Raw genomic sequence first — 23,010 nt, 5'->3', positions numbered from 1 at the left:
GGGCCAGAAACCATATTTCTTTTTTTTTTTTTAGACTCCCAGGCTGGAGTACAATGGTGCAATCTCGGCTCACTGCAACCTCTGCCTCCTGGGTTCAAGTGATTCTCTCGCCTCAGCCTCCCGAGGTAGCTGGGATTACAGGCACCCACCACCATGCCCAGGTAATTTTTGTATTTTTAGTAGAGGCGGCCAGGGTGCTCTCGAACTCTCAATCTCCAGTGATCTGCCCACCTTGGCCTCCCACAGTGCTGGGATTACAGGCATGAGCCACTGTGTCCAGCCCAGAAATTATATTTCTACATCCCTCTCCTTAAAATAAAAATCTAAAAAATCCAGTACAATGGTAAATGACAAGACATTGAAGAAGGAAAGGAACACCACAATGATTCCCCCATACAAAGCTCTCCAGAAAAGGAGGATTCCAAGCAAGTTTGGGCTTCGATCACATTAGTGCCATAGGAGACTCAATGAATGTGTTTCAATATCAACCCTTGTTCCTGAGCTAGAGTGGAGGATAAACAAGTTCTTCCTAAGCACTGTCTTCATCCATGGAAGGAGGTAGGCAGGGCTATTCTGACTGGCTTCTCAGAGAGGGTACTCACTCAGGTATCAACAGTCAAATATCTGTACAGTCACTTGCTGGCTTCCCAAAAATAATAAGGAAAATAAATAAACATTTTCTAGCCATAGAGAAGATATCACAGCAAGAAGCACCAATTTATTCTATGATACGAAATTAAAAGAGACACAAAGCAATCCTATGTTCTTTTCTTCCTAGTTCTTATATTCCGGTTCCTACAACAGCATCTAGAAGAACTGAATAACTATTTGTTGAATTTTGCATAACTGGAATAATACTTAGCAAACTATTTTATAACCATTTGCAAATCAAAATAAAGTAGCTATTTCCCCATGCTAAGTAATAGTTTCCTATGTAGCCGGCACTGTGCTCAGCATTTTACATATATTATTTTGTGAGATAGAGAGCAGACAACTCACTGAATCTTGGAGATGAAAATAGATCCTCAAGGTCACCTGGCTTTCTCTATCCACAATCACATCAAACTCTGTACTATATACCAGGGACAGACAGACATCTCTAATTAACATTAGGCTTAGTTATCCAATCTAGCTTGACAACAGCTACTTTACAGATTTGGCTATACCACCTACTCACGTGTCAGTAGTGATAACCCTGAAATGTACAAACAGGCAGCAAGTAGATACAATGGAAATGTGTTCGCCTTAAATCTTGATTATCTATATATTCCTCTATAGTTAATTTTAACCTTCTTTCCATTCTCTTTGCATAATTTTCAGCTGCCACTTTCTACGTGTTCTGCAAATACCAACAGATTATAATGTCACCTTAAGAAGTGTTTTGAAAGAAAATTCTACCATATAAAAATCATAAATAGCATTTCAAAGTCAAGAATATGACCTTTGAATTGTTCACTGTTTTTGGAAGTATATATTACTATTCCTCCCAGTCTTTTCCTCAGAATCTGCAGGACTTTAAACCATTTTCAATTAAGCAACAGAAAACTCAAAGTGAAGTGTCATAGCAATTACGCTTATATCCTCACAGCTCTCAATTGTACCCTATCTGTTAAGGGAAAAACACACAAATCAAAAAAACCATTTTGGGGGGGCTCTAAAAAAAATTTAAGCATTTTTTCAGATGATAAACCAGAAAATACTGCTAATTACTCCCCACTTAACAGGTGAATTTGTTTAAACTGTGTCTCTCTGTTGCCCAGGCTGGAGTACATCGTGAGTGGGTTCTTGTCATCTGATTTATTACTAATTTGACAAATGTATTACTAATTTGACCAATTAGTAATAAATCAGATGACAGGAACCCACTCATGATGTCTACTCCTAGAATCTCCAGAACCCTCCCCTCCCAGCTGCAGTCCTGCAGCCCATCACTGCACTGCACCGGCTGGGCCTGATGCCTGGGAACTTGCTCATTCTTCATGTTTCATTTATGACTACAGGGGTGGATGACACTAAGCCACATCTCCAAGATCATGAAAACCATTTTATTAATCATACTGGGAGGTCTTTTTCATTTGTCCACAGTTCAAGCTTATCATGAATGAACTCCCCCCTCTTAACAGGTCCATTTGTTTAAAGTGTGTCTCTCTGTCACCCAGGCCGCACAATCTCAGCTCACTGCAACCTCCACGTCCTGGATTCAAGCGATTCCCCTGTCTCAGCCTCCTGGGTAGCTGGGACTACAGTTGCATGCCACCACACCTGGCTAATTTTTGTATTTTTGGTAGAGGTGGTGTTTCACTATGTTGGCCAGGCTGGTCTCGAACTCCTGACCTCAGGTGATTCTCCTGCCTCAGCCTCCCAAAGTGCTGGGATTACAGGTGTGAGCCACTGCACCTGGCCATGTTCCCTGATTAAACACATACTACTCTGACCATTCCTTTGCAGTATCTAAATATATATCTTGTAACAAAAATTCATACAATCAAGAAATACTGCCTTAGAGTTCATTTTGAGCTAAATACAGGGGCTTTTTGAGGGAAAGGACCTCCTTTTTCCTGATCTGGTGTTTCTCTGTGGAAGAATATCTTTCAGTGTAACTTTCCCTGGGTTGGTTGGTAATCTGGGAGACAAGAGCTGGATATGTGTAGCTTGGCCCCTTCTCTGCTTTGCTCCCCTACCCTATAAAGGGGGAAAGGCAAAAGGCAGGAAGGATGGCTGGTAGGAGGAGAAGCCTGCAGTTCTCCAGTACTACCTGTGACTTGCAGGTAACTCTGTCTGATTCTAGGGTTCACTTTTAGAAACTCACTTGCCCACAGGTATAAACTATATTCCCTAGGATCAGCTTTATTAGTCATAAAAGTAATAACTTATCCTCTATTGCAGCAGTCCCCAACCTTTTTGGCACCAGGGACTGGTTTCATGGAAGACAATTTTTCCATGGACTAGGGTGGGGGGATGATTTCAGGATTAAACTGTTCCATCTCAGATCATCAGGCCATTAGATTCTCATAAGGAGCAGGCAACCTTGCATACACAGTTCACAATAGGGTTCGTGCTTCTATGAGAATCTAATGCCACTGCTGATCTGACAGAAGGCGGAGCTCAGGTGGTAATGCTTGCTCAGCTGCCGCTTACCTCCTGCTATGTGGCCCAGTTCCTAACAGGCCATGGACTGGTAGCAGTCTGTGGCCTGGGAGCTGGGGACCCCTGCTATATTGGCCTGATTCCTTTATCTCTCTCAATTGGTTCTGATCATGGACAGGGAAGTTAAGTGTTATGTACTGGCTGCCTTAAAGCTTAACAGCTAACGACTGTTTCTTTAAATAGATCATAATACACTCCAAGGGCAAGAGAACTGATCTACTTTCTCTGTCTTACCACCAGGCACCCCTACTTCCTGGCATTCAGTGTAGTATTATGCACAGGGTCATGTGAAGCCATTGCATCACTCCACTCCAGGGAGTGCTGTCATGGAGTTGCACAACAGCCTTGGTGCGTTAGATGCTCTAGGAGTGCTAAATTTAAAAAAATAAATCCTACATCCAGTGTTTTCAGTCCCAAACTATCACTACCCAAACAGTCTAGGAAAGCGAGTAGAATGGGCTTGAATTTTCATTTCTGGAATTCTTTCAGAAGAGAACATAAGTCCCTCCTAGGTGGTACAGACTAGTATTTCAACCTTTCCCACTTAAGAGCAAACGATTTTTATTTAATGAAATATAACTTAAAGATTCAATATATGAAACAGTTGCTTCAAGTGAATGTGAACCATCTGGAACCTGAAGCCCCATCCAAGCCAGTTTCCCTTCTACCCTCCAAGGATATTCAGGAATCCTTTGGCCCCATTCAGACATTGACTTTCCTGCAGACAGAACTCGGGGCAAGTAGCCTACAGGGGTCTCTCCTAGAACCCAAATTCTGCAGCAGGATCCATTCCATCAAGATGCTAGAGAGGCAATAAATGCAAATATTCATATACATACACAGAAAATCAGGAAGAAGTTAAATTTCTGCCTCCTTACGCAAGTGCCTACATGGAAAAACTGAGAAAAGTAAGCATTTGATGTCCTACTGCAAAAAGGACAAAGGGTCAATGTTAAATCCTTTATTAAAGAAAGATCTATGTACACACCCAGGAACAACATAGCACTTGATAACCCTACTGATGGCAGAGGCTGCTGCTGCTGGGAGGGAGGCTCTTTCCAGGATGAGGATGTCCAATGGGAGGGCAGTTCCAGGTCAGCCTTTTTAGATCACTCTGATTTTCATCCCTTATGTAGCTCCCTTAGGTCATGTAGTAATGAACCTGACAACCTAACCTGGCTTTGAGGTTCCTCAGCCTTGGCAGCCAGATAACAAAACAGCAGGGCTCAGATGTATGAGAGAATTTTTGGCCTCCATCAATCTCCTTTCTACCCTGGACTTCCTCCCAAGTACTCTCTGTAATCAGGCATCTGGGCATCCAGACCATATTCGACAGCAGTGGAACAGACCAAGCCACTGTGATTGGCTTTTGGGAAGGGTTGACCTCTAATATGTCCAGAAACTAGACTTGAGGATGGTAGCCTGCCCCAGGAAATAGAACAATTGGTCCGGGGTCAACTTTATGGAGATGAATGACAAGTACAGAGAGGATGAGACAGCACCAGAGGGATATAATGGCCACTAGCCATTAGAACATCTGACACTTAGTCCCAAGCCCTGAGTTTGAGCCCTTTATCTTGAGTTATTGGGAGCCTTGGCCTCATCAGTTTAACTTCTCTCACCATCAGCCTCTTCATTTGTAAAATGGGGTAACAGAGTTACTTAAAGTCAAAATACCCATATGTCTGATACATAGGTGTTTAAAACTATCTCTTTCTTTCTTTCTTTCTTTCTTCTTTCTTTCTTTCTTTCCTTCTTTCTTTCTTTCTTTTCTTTCTTTCTTTCTTAGATGGAGTCTCACTCTATTGCCTAGGCTGGGGTGCAGTGGCTCAATCTCGGCTCACTGCAACTTCTGCCTCCCAGGCTCAAGTGATTCTCCTGCCTCAGCCTCCTGAGTAGCTGGGATTATAGGTTCCCACCACCACACCCGGCTAATTTTTGTATTTTTAGTAGAGATGGAGTTTTGCCATGTTGGCCAAACTGGTCTTGAACTCCTGACCTCAGGTGATCTGCCCGCCTCCGCCTCCCAAAGTGCTGTGATTACAGGTGTGAGCCACTGCACCTGGCCCCAAAACTATCACTTTCCTTTCTTCCTTCCTTTTAAATTTCTCACCTGTAAAACGGAAATGCCCAACATCATTTCACATGGCTGTTTGAATGACTTAAAAACAGGAAGTATTTCAAAGTGTTTAACAAAACTCTGAAACTGCCTCTGCCTATTTTGAGGGAAGAGGGCCAGTCTCAAATATAACAAGAGCAAAACTAGAAAAACCAACACTTAACCCTCAACATAATTAAAATTGCATTGATGAGTATAAAACAGGACCTAAATAAATGGAGAGAGTTGAATTGTTTGTAGATAAGATTCCATTTTATAAGATGTCAAACCTCTCCCTCTAATATATATATCTAATGTAATTTCAATCAGTCTCAGCTGTTTTTGTATTTGTTTTTCCTCTAACTCGATGAATTAAAATTCAATTCAAACAGAAAAATTAAGGTGCAAGCATGGCCAATAAATCTTTGAAATTATTAGAAAGAAAAATAATAACAGCGACTGCCTACTACAGTAATTAAGAGTCACTGGCACAGGCCTTAAAAGAAAAACAATAAAAATAATATCATTCATTGAGTACTTACAATGGGGTCAGACCCTGAAACATCGTGGTTTACTTCTCACAATGACTCTATAATGTAGAATAGCTACTATTATTCCCATTTCAAATGTGGGGAACCCAAGTGGGCAAGTATCCTAATCAAACTCACATAGCTAATAAATTACTAGAGGGTTGCTAGAGAAGAAGACAGAAACAAACCCACATATGTGTGAGAACTTAGCATATAAAGAAAAGGGCATTTCAAATCAGAAAGGAAAAACTGGATTATTTAATAAATAGTAATGGGACAGCTGAATAAGCAATGTGGAAAATAAGTTAGATTATTGCTTCACATAATATATAAAAATAAATTCCAAATGGTTTAATATTCAAAATATTTTAACACAACTATAAAGTTACCAAAAGGAAAAACGGAAGCGTATTTTTATTATTCAGGTAAGGAGAAGAACTTCCTAAGCATTATATAAAACTCAGAACCATAAAGGAAAACACGGACATAAAACTTGTTCACTTCTAAATGGTTTAAAAAAAAAGTTTAAAAGTTAAAAGAAAAAATGTTTAAATAGAGAAAAATGTTTTTCAATATGTCTATGATTTATGATCAATATTCATTACATATAAGCAGCTCCTATCACTGAATAAATAAAAGATAACCCATTTAGCAAATAAGCAAAATATGATTGCTTTGCCTATTAGATTTGTCTCCACAACTAGACTGTAACCTCCTCAAAGGCAGAGTCAGTTTCTTACATCTATATCTCTGTGACCCACCGGGTCTGGCATAGTGCTGAGCCTACAGTAGGTAATCAATATGTACTTGGCCAGCAGCTTCTCCTTGCTGGCTCAGCAGAAATGCTGTCAGATGCCTTTCCCCGGGCTTCTCTGACTGGGAAGCTGATCCAGAGCTCCCAGATTCCAAGCCGCCAGCCACACCACAAATTGTGGAGTCACACTCTAGGGAGTGTTGTCCAGAGGATGTACTGACTGCTTTTATTCAGGGTTAATACTTCTTGATTTTCTTGTTTGAAAAATTGAAAAATTGAGTAGCACAGGAGTGAACACATGATTATTTACTGAATGACTTCATTAATGACAACTGTCATTGATGTAAGAAAATCAGGCCAGGCGTGGTGGCTCATGCCTGTAATCTCAACCTGGGAGGTAGAGATGGGTGGATGGCTTGAGCTAAGGAGGTGAAGACCAGCCTGGCCAACATGGTGAAACCCCAACTCTACAAAAATACAAAAAAAATTAGCTGAGCATGACGGTGTATGCCTATAGTCCCAAGTACTTAGGTGGCTGAGATGGGAGGATGGCTGGAGCCTGGGATGCAGAGGTTGCAGTGAGCTGAGATCATGCCACTACACTCCAGCTTGGGTGACATAGGCAGACCCTGTCTCGAAAAAAAAAAGAAAAAAAAAGAAAGAAAAGAAAATCATACAGCATACTAAACATTAGGCAAGTAACAATACGAAATATATAGCACTCCAGAAATGCCAGGTTTTCCAAATGGCCAATAGATAGAAATTTTTCAAATAATCCATCCTTCAACATATGTAATGGTATCCCCAACACTCATTCCAAACCACATCATGAAGCCTTCTGCTAATTACTCTCAACTCCCCAAAAGATAGGACAAATATTAATGCTTATCAATAGAAGATCCTTTCTACAAAGTTGTCCTTGCAAACCCTGGAGAATGAGACTGGGAAAAAAAGAACTAAAACAATGTAATAAAAGCTTGTAAAAATGAGTGGGAAAATCCCTATAATTAAATAGGATATATAGGCAAAGAATCTGAACAATTAACACTTAAAAGGGTAATTTTAAATGGATAATAAATAGGAAAAAAACACTTCGATCTCACTAGCATTAAAGAGCTCATTAAACAAAAACAATTGTGGGCAATTTGACAATTTAAAAGTTATACTATTCAACGCTGGTGAGGCATAATGAGTCAGACACTCACATTCTGTATGAGGACTTGGAAATGGGTTCAGTTCTTCTGGAAAGCTATTTGGCAAAATGTCTCAGAAACCTTAGTTCACATTCCTTGACACAGCAATTCTCAACTTCTAGGAAATATTTCATAATGTCAACAAAATATATTTGTATAACAATTTTTACCTCAGCATTGTTTTTAATAATGAAAATTGAGCCTCATAAATATCTAATAATAGAGGAAACATTAATAAAATTCTAAATTATATTTATGAGGAATTTTAATAATGGGGATATTTTTGTGATAAAGACTAAATAAACATATGATTTTTAAATTGTATACAAGTTGAAATCTCCATTATGTAAAATGTACACAGACAAAAACAAAAAGGAAACACACCAAAAAGTTAATAGTATAATAGTACTTCTCTGAGTCTGTTGGGTGTTTTTTTTCTTTATATTTTTTGCATGCATTCATCATGGTAAAAATGCATTAATTTAAAAATCAGATAAAAAATATGCTTCAAGATAGTGATATTTCACTTTTTAAAATCTCAGCAAGAACTTTTCCCTCACAGAACTCTATACTGCTTTAAAATGCTGAATGTTTTACTCTATTGAACAGCAAAGTTTGAAAGTAGAAGCAAACTCTACCTCCACAGATGTGAAAAGAAACATGAACCCTCCTTCCTCCCCTCCGCCCCATTTCCGTTCCCAGTGGACTCCTCTCCTCCTGTTCACTCCCTGGCTCTGATGCCCTCACTTTGCATCACAACATGTTGTTTCTCTCTTGTTTCTTGGTAAATATCAGGTTCCTTTCAAAATCACTCAGCAAACATTCACTGCCTCACTCCTCAATGTCAGCTCCCAGCCAGACACTAGCAAGTTTTACTTCAGGTTAAATGATGAGTTCCTGACTGGAACGTGGGGCTTCCTACTTCCTGGGCTCTGCCTGGGGCTCCCAAACTAAGGGAGGAGCCCATCACTGGACACCACTGAAAAAGGCCCTGCGCTCCGTCTCCTCCATAGCCCGCTGAACACCTGTCAGTTTGAATGCCTCTTCCCCTGACCAGGCCACTATCATTTTGTTGTCAGAGGGATTCCTAACAGCCCCTCTACCTCCTGCTCACTAAGCTCTATTCCAACTCCATGCTCTAGCTGGAGCCATATTTCTTTTCATTTCTTTTTTAGAAGGATTTTGCTACATTTCCCAGGTCAGATTCAAACTCCTGGACTCAAACAATCCTCCTCCCTCAGCCTCCGAGTAGCTGGGATTACAGGCGTGAGCCACCACCCCTCAGCTTAGAGCCATCTTTCTAAAATGAAATCTGATGACATACTTACCCTGCTTAAAATCCCTCAATGCCCCTCACCTCCACCGCCTTCTCCACCACTGCCGCTTTTAAGACAGATTCTAAACTATTTAACTTGGCTATGTGACTTGCCCTTCCTAGTCTCTCCAACCTCATATTACTTCTCATGTATTTATATATTTATACACACACACACACACACACACACGCACACACACACACATTTTGGAGACAGAGTATCTCTCTCACCCAGGCTGAAGAGCAGTGGCACAATCTCAGCTCAATGCAACCTCTGCCTCGGGAGTTCGACAATTCTCCTGCCTCACCCTCCCGAGTAGCTGGGATTACAGGCACCCGCCACCACACCCAGCTAATTTTTGTATTTTTAGTAGATGGGGGGTTTCACCATGTTGGCCAGGCTGGTCTCGAACTCCTGACCTCAAGTGATCCACCCACCTCGGCCTCCCAAAGTGCCAGGATTAAAGGCATGAGCCACTGCGCCCGGCCCCTCATGTATTTATATATTTATTTACTCCATGAGTTTGGGTGGAGCACTTTCTATGTGTCAGGCACTGGGCTGGGTGCAAGGGGTAGAGCTCTGAAAGAGACGCACCCTGTTGGCATGGAAGTCAGTCTTCACTACAACTGCTTTCTGTCCTTGCTACTCCAAGTGTGATCTGTGGACTAGCAGCATCGGCATCACCTGGAAGCAGAACCTCAGATCCTTTGCTAGACCCTCTGCATAGAAATACACATTTCCATTCACTGGTGAGTTCTTATGCATGTCAAAGTTTAAGAAGCATTGGTTTGTGTCTCTTGAACTCTCAATGCTCTCTCTCTGCTGCAGCACTCTTCACATGCATTCAGCCTGGGATACTCTTGGCCCTTATCTTTGTCTAACTCCCCTCTATCCTTCCAGTTTCTGCATGGCACTTATGCCTGTTAGGAAGATTTCCTTCCCTGACCCCCTATGTTGGAGTCGTGAGCCACCTACATGGTGTCACCATCAAAGCACTTATGGCTCTGTTCCATGGATGCTGCCCGTTCCCCTACAGATGCTATAAGAGCAGACACTATGTCTATCTCTTCATACTTGCATCTGCCATAGGGTAGTGGGTCAATAAAAACCTATTGGAAACACACACACACACACACAGAGAGAGAGAGAGAGAGAGAGAGAGAGAGAGAATCCAGTGCAACTGTATAATTTTCAGGCTTAACAAATAAGTTCAAGTTTCTTAATTCCTCAAGAGAGGGTGGGATTTGGAGGTAGTGAGCAGGTCCTAGGAAGAAAACAACATTATCTGCATTATTTCCTTAGTTTCATTGTTCATGTTGTATGTACAAGTTTAGCCTTGTCCAGAGCCCCTGCTGGCCCACTAGACATCTTTGTGTGAATTAGAAAGAGAAACTCCTTCCTCAGCACAGATGCAATTCCAGACCATGGTCCATGGAGGACTCAACAAGCAAATCACAAGCTGGTTTCCACTTCCCCCTAAGCAGGGTATAGCCTGCACGACCTCATGTGGTAGCCCTGCCTTTTACCCACAATAAAACTGAGAATGGCCATGGAGCAAACACTGGAAACTAGTCCTGGCGCTACATGACCTCAGATGAGGAGTTAACTTTCAGCTGTGCCTATTTCACAGAGCTTAGAGAATCCACATTTTAAAATACAGTCATGCCTCACACAAAGCTTATTTTCTAAAGGTAAAAGCTAGAGTAAAAATTGTATATGACCATAATTACTCTTGAAAATGCTTTAGTATCACCCATAAAGTAGAGCCTGATGCCCAGGTTGATATGCCACTTTGGAGACTCTCAATAACCCTACCACAACCTTCAGGGAGGGAAGAAATGCTGATTCTTTGGTAGCCCATCATTTGATCTAGTTGGTTTACCTGGGTAGTTCATGTCTACCTAAAGTACAGATCTTCAAATATCAGAATCAATCACTTTCAGCAGAGTAAGATACTCATAATACAGGATCTTCAGCCCCAGAGACAGCTAGGAAAAGACAGATTGCCCTCTCGCATCTCAAATTCAGTCTGGGGCATATGCTCACTGAAACCAATGGCAAGTGAATCCTTAGTGCTGCCGGCATGGAACTTTGGCACATTTTAACTTTTAACTTATTCCATTAGCTTATGACACATGTGCAGACCATGTCTTTCCCATAAGAAAGCCACGGCTGGTATGTTTCTGGTACGAACTGTTGCTTTGAGTCGTGTTCCCCCATAGTGGAAAGACTGGCATACAGCCCTTCACAGTCTTTCCCTTCGTTCCTCTCCTAGCTAATAGTGGGGTGGGAACTAGATCTGCTGGCAGAGGGAGTGAACTGGAGCAAGGCAACAACTCCAGTGTGAAAGCTTTGGTAACAACCCTCTTGGGCTTGTGGATGGCCAGCGCTAATCTCTCATACCAGTATCGGCACAGACCACCAAGCAAACAGTAATCTCAGTCACCTACTCCAATACCCCAGACCTGACAAAAAATCCTAGCCCCTCCCAGATAAAAACAACACATGCCCTTTACTTTCCAGGGCAAAACATATCACTCAAACCTGAATGCCACCAAATTAAACAGTTATCCTCATGTGCCATAAGGACCACCCTGGAATTGTTCAGTTGAATCAATTTCCTACCAGTCAATCCTACCTATGAAGAACAGGACTTCTTACAAAACTAGTGTTTTTAGAAAACAGAAACAAACCACTCTTAACACCCATGCAGGCTTGCTAGGCCCATATGCCCCACTTTCCATACTTCCAATACAGCTAATCTCCAATAGGAAACCTCCTAAGGGAAGAGCAAGTTTTCTTCTGTATGGCTACTGTATGGCTTCTGTAGGGCTACTGACCTAAAACCTCATTAACATACTTTGTGGAAGTAATTGTAGCCAAAAACAAATACAAATTAACAATGCATTGTTGTTAATACTGGGGACAAACTTTTATTTAGAAACTCTTAATTAGGCACCCACTGTGTTACTTGTGCTAAGTGCTGTGGAAGATAGATACAAAGATCAACTGGACAGAATTTCTGTCCCATCTTCTCCCTCCCTTGTTAAAAAGTCTACAAGTGCCTTAAGCCAGCAACTCACCATATGTAAACCAATAGGAAAAATCACCAACTCTTAGCAACAACAATATAGATGAAGAAGTCTTAATTAGTTAGTGACAAGAACCTCATCAAATGTTCCTGTGAGAAACAGTGTAACTGATCAATCTATATCATTCATCCCAACATACACAATGGCTTCATGTAACAGCCTTTAGCTGATGGGAGAGAAGAAAAACCAAGACAGCAACAGAGGAAGAGGAGATATTTTACTATTTCAAACACATAAAGGTATGGTTCAGAATGGTCTCAATACTCACTGTTCTTCTTGTACATCAAAATTTCAAAGGAATTCATCTCATAGTTCTCAAATGTTTGCCGCACTTTTTCAATCGTGTCTTTATCAGTCAGCTCCCCATACATAAAACTGCAAACAACCAAAGAACTCTAGTTAGATTAACAAGTATTCATTATTCTACAAGCATATGTTAAATATCTGTTCTATATTCAGCACTGTGCTATGTACTGTGGAACACACACACACACGATGAAAACATTCATTGACTCAAAATTTACTGATTCAACTGTGAATAAGACTTTTTCATTGCCTCCAAAAAACTAACAGTCTAATGAGAGATACACACCATAAAACAGTAGATCAGAAAACAGTGGATTAGAGAACAATGTGATCACTGCCACAATGGCAGCACACATAATGAATTACAGAACACACAGAATAGGCACAGTGCACTCCCTGGTTGATCAGAGAATGCTTCCCACAAGTAAAGACAAATTAGGTGTAAGGGGCAGGAAGGAGGGGAAATGGCTGAGAGAAAGAAGGAGAAAAACATTCCAAACAAAAGACAAGCAACTGCAAAGGCACAGAGGTGACAGATTAATTCCAGATCCTGATTATAGTTCATTTCAGTATGATTGAAATATAGACAATGAGAGAGAAATTTGCAACAGATAATATAGAGAAGTAAACAGAGGCAAGATCATGGAGGAGACCACGGCATTATAAGCCGTGGGAAGTAATTTAATCTTTTCCTTGAAAGCAATGGGAGCACATGGGAGGGTTTTAAGCAAAGGAGAAACATAATCAGATTTCATTTTAGAAATACAACTCTGGGCGACTTCCTGGTAAAGATGGCTGAGTAAGTTTAGACCATAGATTTTTTTCCTTTTCTAGTTCTCAGCAAAATTTATTTAAATGTACATGTAATTTATTAGAGAAAACCTCGGGATAGCAGAAGGTCTACTTAGTAATACTAGTTCTCACCAGAAGCAAGAAAAATGCCAGGACTGTCTATTTTCCTGGGCCCCGCACTGAATCTGGTCTAAAAATCATGGTTTGTCCCTCTGGGAACAGGATATACTTCCAAGTAAGTAGAATGAATAATGGCACAGGAGACTAACAAAATGCCAGAGGAGGGAGAAAAAAACATCTTCCAATGGGGCTGGAATGTCCAGTTCTCTGACAAAGGCTGCCCACGGGCCCAGCAAGCATTTCCCCTGCCCACCCAAGGCCTTCAGACTGCAATAACAAGAAAGAGCAGCAATGATCATTCCTCAAGTCTTACGTAATGCACAAACTGCCATGGGTTCCTGAATGTTACTGTAAAGTAAATATAATCTAACCTTTTTTTATGACTTGAATCACAAAAACACAGAATTTCAGAGCTACAAAGAACCTCAGAGGTTATCAAGTGCAATTTCTGATCTAAAACTGAACCACCAAGTCAAGTACCATGCTTAGCTTGATACCGGAACAGCCTTGGGCATACTACAGGCATCCAATTCTGGTACCCAATAAGAAAAGAGTCCTAGCTGTTGACTTTGTGAATTCTGTATCACAGTTGTTATGTCCCTTCCCAGCCCTCTGAGGAATGTGATTATCTGTGGTTGTCCTTATGCACTCATGTAGTTCTCTGCTTTGGGGCTGTACTCTTTGTCTATAAGCCAGGAAACAGAAAATTGAGCTTGTTGAATTATCTCTAGAAAGAAGAATAGATCAAACTGAACTTGTTGAATTATCTCTAGAAAGAAGAATGGATCAAGACTAATTTAGCCCTGCCTGAGAATAAGAGGATTTTTCCTCTTTCTCTTTGTGAGTTAATTTTCTAGATAAGTGACCTCCATTTAAATGAATTGATGGTATATATGCTAGCAATTTCCTTAACAAGGTAAAAGAAATCCCTGTAAAGTTGAATCTTCCAAATAAATGAAGTGTCATAATCACACCTAGTCTTCACTCGTCTTATGCACTTTTTCAAGCTGTAGATTACCAGTAGTTGTAAGTTTCCGTTACCTGGATCTTAGATTGCAAATGCTTGCAATGCACAAAATAAATAAAAGAGACTCCCGAGCTATCAGGAACATAGCTAGCACAAAGGTATGTTTATTTATAGAGAAGGGATACCTTTGGGTAATTCAATAAGTTGCTAAAAACTGTGCATAAAAGAAAAGTTGGCTAAATTAGCAAGTTATTTTATCTGATTTCCTTAAAAGGTCTGATTATAGCCAATAAGGAAGGTGAAGAAAGGCTGTTCAAATCACACTAAAAAGTGAAGCTACATCTCTCAAATTGTTCTGATTATATATGTGCAATACAGATAGAGATGTACATGCAGATAAATAGATCTATAAATACTTAAGAGGATAACAGCACACAAAGAATATAAGATAATTCTATTGCAGTAAGAACTATAATTTCTAAACCTTTGAACAGTTAGGGGGAAGAATCTTCAATTTTCCATTTATCAGTCCCCAAAATCTAAGATTTAAGAAAGTGGAAATATTTTCAAAACATTTGATACTTCCTTCTTATGAGCTCAGATATTTATTTTATTTTAGAAAAGTATTTTATTTTAAAATAACGTAAAGTGACATGGCTGACTTAGTAAGTAAAAATGCAACTTCTGAAAACAGAAGACTATGCTTGGTCAGACAGTTTTCTCCACTCTTCATAGATGAGTTTGTTTCTTGATTTGTCATGAATGATTCCACTTCATGCAAACACCACTGAAGACAGAAGACTCAAGAGAGCAGAGACTGAAAGGAGCCAAAAGGCTATGGTGGGCCAAGAACTTGCCAGGGCACAGCAGGGGAATGTGTGGCAGGATCCAGGCTACATGTTTGGCTCAACACCTGGAAGATGCTTTAAAAGAGCTTTTCTAACACCACGGCCTAAGGACACCACTTGGTTAGAAACCCTGTAAAAATATACCAGCTGCACTGTTAGTGCAATTTGCTAAGAGTTCAGAGAGAGAGAGAAATGTAACAGCATGAATTAGAAGGCAACAAAATATTGGTTCTCTCATCTTTTTCTGAAGTAAAAAATTTTGGCCGAGGCCAGGCGTGGTGGCTCAAGCCTGTAATCCAGCACTTTGGGAGGCCGACGCAGGCAGATCACCTAAGGTCAGGAGTTCGAGACCAGCCTAGCCAACATGGTGAAACCCTGTCTCTACTAAAAATACAAAAAAAAAAAAAAATTAGCCAGGTGTGGTGGCACATGCCTGTAATCCCAGCTACTCAGGAGGCTGAATCAGTAGAATTGCTCGAACCCAGGAGGCAGAGGCTGCAGTGAGCCAAGATCACGCCACTGCACTCCAGTCTGGGCAACAAAGCAAGATGCCATCTCAAAACAAAAAAGAATTTTGACTGAGGAAAAGCACTATGAACAAGGCCCTTGTCTCCAACATTGTAGTTACTCTTCTAAAATGCTCATAAATTTGTAAAAATTGTTTTAATCATCTAAAATTTCATTTCACTGTATTTGAGCTTCTAACTTTCACATTTAATTTAACCTAAAATGTTATAACTTTTGAGTTCACGTTTTATAGACAGAATGGTTTTCCTGAGTTCTTCTGGGTTTTCTCCCATCTTAGTGACTGCAAGTTTGTCAGTTGTGGGAACTATGTTTTACATCTGCTTTGATTTTCCCTGTACAGTACATGAACTGGAGATGATATGGCAATAAATTTTCCTCTGAATACACACTGAATGAGGTAAAGGCAATTCCCAAATGCAGTAAGCCATTTGCTTTTTCCAAAAGATACCATAATAGATTGTTCACCAGAACAATCCCGAACATAAATACCTGCAGGTGCTGCTTTTTTGCATCACTTCTGCCCTGTGATAGCCAGACAGCTTGCAAAATCCATCATTGCTGTACACAATAGGCCAGTCCACTATCTGAGCATTCCCCAACACAAAATTAGTATCTGTTAAAAAAAAAAAGGGGGGTGGGGAAGGGCACATGAGGCAACACATTAGTTGAGATTCAATGAGGACATAAATAATGTCAAGCAATCCAGATATTTCTGTTTCCCTCCAAAACATAGACTCTTGAACAGGAATGTGGCCCTGTAAGGAATATAAAACAACATTGTTTTAGAAGTGAATATTTTGAATGCAAGTGCTAACTTAGGTCACTGTACTCTAAGAAGAAGTTAGAAAAGAAAGCATACTTAACCAACCAACCAACAAATCCTGCAGAAATCCAGTGGATTCCCATGAGACATATTTAAGTCTTAGTTTTTCATCCCAGTGAAGGTATACCAATAATAGCAAGACAGAGGCCAAAAGTAATTTATTCTGAGCTTTGTCCAGCATCTTAGCCTTTTCAGTCTTTCGTCCAGAAGCTAAAAATTTGCCTTCTTGACCCCAACTAGGATTTGCCCAACCTAGGAGGGTATCTCAGGAAGGCACAGGAAGGAGGCTGAGCACTGCCTCATGGACACTCACAGCACCATGGAACCCTCCCCTCGGTAAGGAATAGTAACTAGAGTCTCCTAATACTAGAGCTTTGTAGAGGCTGATCAAGATGCTCACACAACAGGACCTTCTTGCTAATTTTGAAATTCCTGCTGATTTTGAAATGCAGCCACAGAGTTGCATTTTGGGGCTCTGTCACAGAGCAGCAGCCTACCACACACTCATGACGCAGGGTTTAGGTAGGCTAGTTGTGTTTGGCCAGCTTAGTGTATTCTCAATACTTCCCACATTTTTGAAAATCAGTCGTCAATACTTTTTATGCTCAGGAAATCAACTGTCCTTCCTTTCTTTTCAAGCATTTCAATTAAGCAAATAACATCCAGAACTTAAATGTAATCATTATTTTAGTTTGGCCCTTCCTTTCCACAGAAGACCCACCCAATTCCCCCACCCTCCAAAAAAGAAAGAATACAAACACCCTTCTTTAGTTGTAAACTGGAGAGGGTATTGTATGTGTATGTGTGTGTGTGTGTATACACATACTACATAGAGTGAAATAATAGTGATATATCACCATTTAATTGAAAGCATTTACAGTTTTTTCACAATATGGATAACCATCCCTTCAGATAGGCTTCTCCACCCTCCTTAGATGAGTTTATTCTTGATTTGGCAGGCTTGGGAAAATGATTCCACTTCATGCACACACCACTGAAGACAAAAGACTTGGAAGAAGACAGGGCCTGAGAGTAGATAAGGGTTGTGGTGAGCCAAGACCTTATAGAGGAGGGCGAGGGAGGAGGAATTACTAAATAAGGCAATCTATTCTTGAGAATGCTTTGATATATTTAAAAGGAACAGAAAATACAACATTTATGATGTGAATCTATAAAGCTACTATTTTTATAAATATGCTTTTAATGAAAATCTACAACCAGTCCTTCCCTCCATCTGTCCCATATATACATAAATTGTTCTTGAGTGCCAACAGGTGCCAAGCACAATGCAAGACCCTGAGGGTCTCCAGATTGATAAGAAATGGTCCCTGCACTCAAGGAACTTAGCAAGACAAATAGATATGTCCACAACTAACTACAGAAACAGGTAAGAAAACAATGAACTCAGAGAGGTAAAGGGCTGCGTCTCAGAGGGGATAATATTTGAACTTGCTCTAGTCTAAAAGTATGAGTAAGATTTATTTAAACTTTTTGAATGCCTAATAGATAACTGGCACAGATAATACAAAAACAATACATATAGAAATTAAAATATGATCACTGTCTTCATGAACTCAAGAGGGTGTGAGAGGAAGGGAGCATTCCAGGCAGAGGATCCAGCATGGGCAAAGGCATGGCAGCACGGAACACAGTGCAGGCTAGGGTAGACAAAAGGCAGCCAGGAAGAGTGGCAGGATGAGTAACTGAAGACTAGACTGGGAAGGGTCTGGAATGAATAAAGTCAGAGAGCTTTGATTTTATCCTAGGGGAAGAATAATCCTTCATATTGGTCTTCTCTCCCTGAATAAACTCACATTTCCTGAACTGAATAGCTTAGACTTAAAAGTAGTACGGTATTTACTAAATTACTCCCAAGTGTATATGAAGCCTAGTCGGTTTGACCATCTCTTTTGTTAACTCCTGAAACAGTAGTTAATTTCCCTCAAAACACCTAGAGCAGGAGGCAAAACTGAGTGTGCTTTATCATGGCTAGTGCTCCACTGAGATTATCTATGCGGAAAGGGGGAAGAATAGCCAGTTATAGACAATAAGTTGACCACATATATTTATGTTCTTTTGTATACCAGACCCCAGTAAAATAAAAGTAAACAAATTAAAAATGTAAAAATCCACAAAAATGAAAATTAGGTAAAAAAGAATGAACAAAAAAATAACTGGGGAAGAAGCAGCAATATTATAGGAAACAGAGAAGAACTTTAAAAAAAGAAATCTAATTGGTATCCTTAGAGAGATTCAAGAAGTATTACATCCACAAAACAAAAACAGAATGCTATGAGGAAAAAAAAAATAAGGGAACAAGAACTCTTATAAATTAAAAATGAATAGCAATTAAATATTCAACATGAATTTTAGAAGATAAAGTCTTACAGAAAGTAGTATAGAAAGAGAAAGAGACAAGAAACACGGAGAAGAAAAAAAAAAGACATGAGGATCAGTCCAAGAGGAAAAACATGCACCCTAAGAGGAAAAACATGCACCCTAAGAGGAATAGCAGAAAGAACAACATGAGAAAAGGCCAGAAGACATTCTTTTTAAAATTAAAACAATCAAATATGAGTGTATAATGAAGATATTTTCATATATTATGCAAAGATTATGGGAAATTATTTACCACATATTCTTTCTTTGGCAGTTACTTGAGGATGTGTACCAGCAAGATGAGGGAATAAAGCAAAAAGGAGGACAACATGGAAACGAGGGAAAAACAGCTCCAAATGTAGAAAGCAAGGAAGAGAGCTAGTAGACAGTATTCAATACTAAACAATTCAGAGACTAGAAGTTCCAAAAGAGAATTATCTGGGGGTAAAGGAGGTCAGGATTTGATGATATTCTTGATCATTTAGAACAACATTGTCAGTAAAGGTATGGCAGGAAAGGGAATTAGAAATATCAGAGAAAACAAAAACCAAAATCTCGTGGTCACATCATTGTAGGAATAAGGTAAGCACCTTATTAATTTTGAATTTTAAAACTAATACATAATAAAGGATGGAATATTTAATTATCATAAATATCTGAATGTAAGCTCATTGATTCTGACACTAAAAATACAGGTGATAAAAGTTTAGCGAGAGAGGCTGGACGCGGTGGCTCACGTTTGTAATCCCAGCACTTTGGGAGGCCAAGGCGGGTGGATCACGAGGTCAGGAGATCGAGACCACGGTGAAACCCCGTCTCTACTAAAAATACAAAAAATTAGCCGGGCGTGGTGGCGGGCGCCTATAGTCCCAGCTACTCGAAGAGGCTGAGGCAGGAGAATGGCGTGAACCCCGGAGGCGGAGCTTGCAGTGAGCCGAGATCGCGCCACTGCACTCCAGCCTGGGCGACAGAGCGAGACTCCGTCTCAAAAAAAAAGTTTAGGGAGAGAAAAGAGAACAATGATGAAGCGAATAAGAGATGGTGTGTACAGCTGATTAAAAAAATGCTATAAATATTTTACTTAAAGTTGCAAAGATAAGAGAGTAATATAATTATATTAGGAGGAGGGGTAGGGAGTATGATTAAGTGAGCTAAAACCTCAACTAATTAACAGAAGTCAACAGATAATATCTAAAATGGATAAATCTATAAATAGCTGTAATAATGCATGTTATTTAGAGACGTGGCAGAAACTATAAGAAAGCTAAAATTAGAAGACACGGCCTCTGGTGAGTAGGATGGGAGGAGGGACAAGGCATAGAATGGTTATTTACATTACATTACAAGCTCTTCTGCTTGATTTTTGTAAACATGAACTTACTGACTTTGATAAAAATAACTACGTACTTAATTTTAATTAATTTAATCATAAAAGATTAATTTATTGACTAATTTTTTACTTACTGAAAAATGAGAGCAAGATAGATTTCAAGCTCCAGATATCACTGCAAGTGCTCACAAAAGTGTTCTGATAACCTTTTAAAGTTGTTCATCCTTTCGTAAGCATACCCTCAGTCCCTGGTGTGCATATTACACCCCCATCTAAGAAAAACCAAACCCACCACCTCTGCCCAGCGGTCCCACCGTCTGGGAAGTGAGGAGCACCTCTGCCCAGTGGTCCCACTGTCTGGGAAGTGAGGAGCGCCTCTGCCCGGCCGCCGCCCTGTCTAGGAAGCGAGGAGCGCCTCTGCCCAGTTGCCCCACTGTCTAGGAAGTGAGGAGCGCCTCTGCCCGGCCGCTGCCCAGTCTGGGAAGTAAGGAGAGCCTCTGCCCAGCCCCACCCACCACCGTCTGGGAAGTGAGGAGCGCCTCTGCCCGGCACCCCCACTGTCTGGGAAGTCAGGAGCCCCTCTGCCCACACCCCCACTGTCTGGGAAGTCAGGAGCCCCTCTGCCAGCACCCCCACTGTCTGGGAAGTCAGGAGCCCCTCTGCCCGGCCGCCGCACCGTCTGGGAAGTCAGGAGCGCCTCTGCCCAGCCCCCGCCCACCACCGTCTGGGAAGTGAGGAGCGCCTCTGCCCGGCACCCCCCCAACCCCCCACTGCCTGGGAAGTGAGGAGCGCCTCTGCCCGGCCACTGCACCGTCTGGGAAGTGAGGAGCGCCTCTGCCCCGCCACTGCGCCGTCTGGGAAGTGAGGAGTGTCTCTGGCCTGCTGCCGCCCCGTCTGGGAAGTGAGGAGCCCCCAACCTGGCCACTGAACTGTCTGGGAAGTGAGGAGCGCCTCTGCTTGCCCCACCCCACCCCACCCAGCCCCGGTCTGGGAAGTGAGGAGCGCCTCTGCTTGGCCACTGCACCGTCTAGGAAGTGAGGTGCCCCTCTGCCTGGCCGCTGCACTGTCTGGGAAGTGAGGATCTCCTCTGCCTGGTCCCCCACCGCCCACCCTCCCCCACCACCTCCCACCCTACAGCCTCCCAGTCTGGGAAGTGAGGAGCGCCTCTGCCCGCCCCCCTCCACCCCACCTACCCCCGGTCTGGGAAGTGAAGAGCCTCTAACCTGGCCGCTGCACTGTCTGGGAAGTGAGGAGCTACTCTGCCCGGTCCCCCACCGCCACCCCCTCACCCCCCTCCCACGGGGCCCGGGTGAGGGCTTCTGCTTGGCCGCCCCACCGTCTGGGAAGCAAGGAGCTCCTCTGCCCCGCCGCTGTGCAACCCTCCAAGTATGAAGTGACAGCCTTGTGTGGATCTTTCTGCCCTCCCCAAGTTTGCATTTTCGACATTAAAATTTACTTTTTATTAAATAAAAAAAAAAACAAGCCCACTAGCATCTTCTCTGACTTTAGTAAGGGAAACAGAAAAATAGGAAGTGCAGTAGGAATAGAATCATCAGCCTATCACCCACTCAGAAGATTCTCACCATAGAATTTAAAATTCCAAAATAGTTTCCTCTCTCTGCTAATCCAAGCAAGCAATTATAACTCTAGGGAGCAAGATTCCCTTGTCACTCCATGATAGAAGGTCTAGAAATTCCCTCTTTACCCACGGAGTAAGAGAGAATGGAAGAAAGATTTCTAGTCCCAGCCACAAAGCTGTTTGCCTCCAACAGTATAGAAACTCTTCCCCCATCCCGTCCTCATTCCTCCACGCACGTTCTCTTCTATTCTAATAAATAATCGACCTGTAAATTACCTTCCAGAACACAATCTGTTTATAAGTTAGGGGCTACCCATACAAATACCATAACACCACATATATCATCAGGAATTAAGGGATTCCACATAAGTGAGATTTTAGGTATTAATAATAATGCATACCATTTATTGATAATTACTGTTTACCAGGTACTGTTTTAAGTACTTTACCGTATATCATGGTTTTTTTTCAACCTTTACATGAATCTTTGTGAAGTGATATTACTTTACTGAAGCAAGTCTCAGGGATTTCATCATTTTACTCATGAGGAACCTGAGTCTCTGAGGATTCACAATAACCATTTATACCAGGATAAAGTTGAGATTTGAACCTAGGTCTATGTGACTTCAAAATTTATGCTTTTAATCATTATATTATACGGTCTCCTTATGCCATTAGGTGCTAAAATCAGACCATTTCTATGAATATTGTTATTGTAATCATACATTGTTATTTTGCCTTCTGATATACAATGATGCCCTCTGGAAATTTTGATGTGAGTAGAAGTCATTGTCCCACTTCTAAATGCTTGGGTTCTCCTGTCTATCTTTTCAATGTTTTGTCTCTTCCTTGAAGACTACCATCTTTTACTTCTTAAAACTTAGTGTGCTGGCCAATTTCTATAACAGTCCTGCTCTCATACAATAGAAGAGGAGAAGGAACAGGAGAGAAAAGGGTAAACTTTGTGCCTGGCTCCCCATTTGACACTCAGGGGTGAGGAAGAACACCACACTGGGTGACCCAAAGCAGCTGCACAGGAAACTTGGCCATGTTAGCACTCCTGAGCCTCCCTCAGTTCCCACGGAGTCTGGAAAGAATCCGGAAGTCCCCAACTGCCCGTGGCTGCTGAAGTTGAATAAGCAAATGGTTATCACAGTGGAATGAGCTGACCTTATAGCCAAGGGCTGCATGTCAACCTACCCAATCCT

General features: G+C 41.3%; 1 protein-coding gene across 2 annotated transcripts in view; it reads right to left on the bottom strand.

The window, feature by feature from the left end:
• The window catches only part of KCNH1 (potassium voltage-gated channel subfamily H member 1), a 465,858-nt gene that overhangs the window by 422,413 nt on the left and 20,435 nt on the right, over positions 1 to 23,010 (bottom strand). For both annotated transcript variants that reach the window (XM_003273031.4, XM_003273030.4), the window contains exons 2-3: positions 16,181 to 16,304; positions 12,399 to 12,505 (exon numbers count right to left, since the gene is read on the bottom strand). In XM_003273031.4, coding sequence (XP_003273079.1) covers positions 12,399 to 12,505; positions 16,181 to 16,304 — 231 coding nt within the window. The remainder of the gene's footprint in view (positions 1 to 12,398; positions 12,506 to 16,180; positions 16,305 to 23,010) is intronic.

This window comes from Nomascus leucogenys, chromosome 5 (genome assembly GCF_006542625.1).
Source record: "Nomascus leucogenys isolate Asia chromosome 5, Asia_NLE_v1, whole genome shotgun sequence".
Lineage (NCBI taxonomy): Eukaryota > Metazoa > Chordata > Mammalia > Primates > Hylobatidae > Nomascus > Nomascus leucogenys.
The sequence above is the reverse complement of the archived record's forward strand: the minus strand, read 5'-3'. Positions and strand labels throughout refer to the sequence as shown.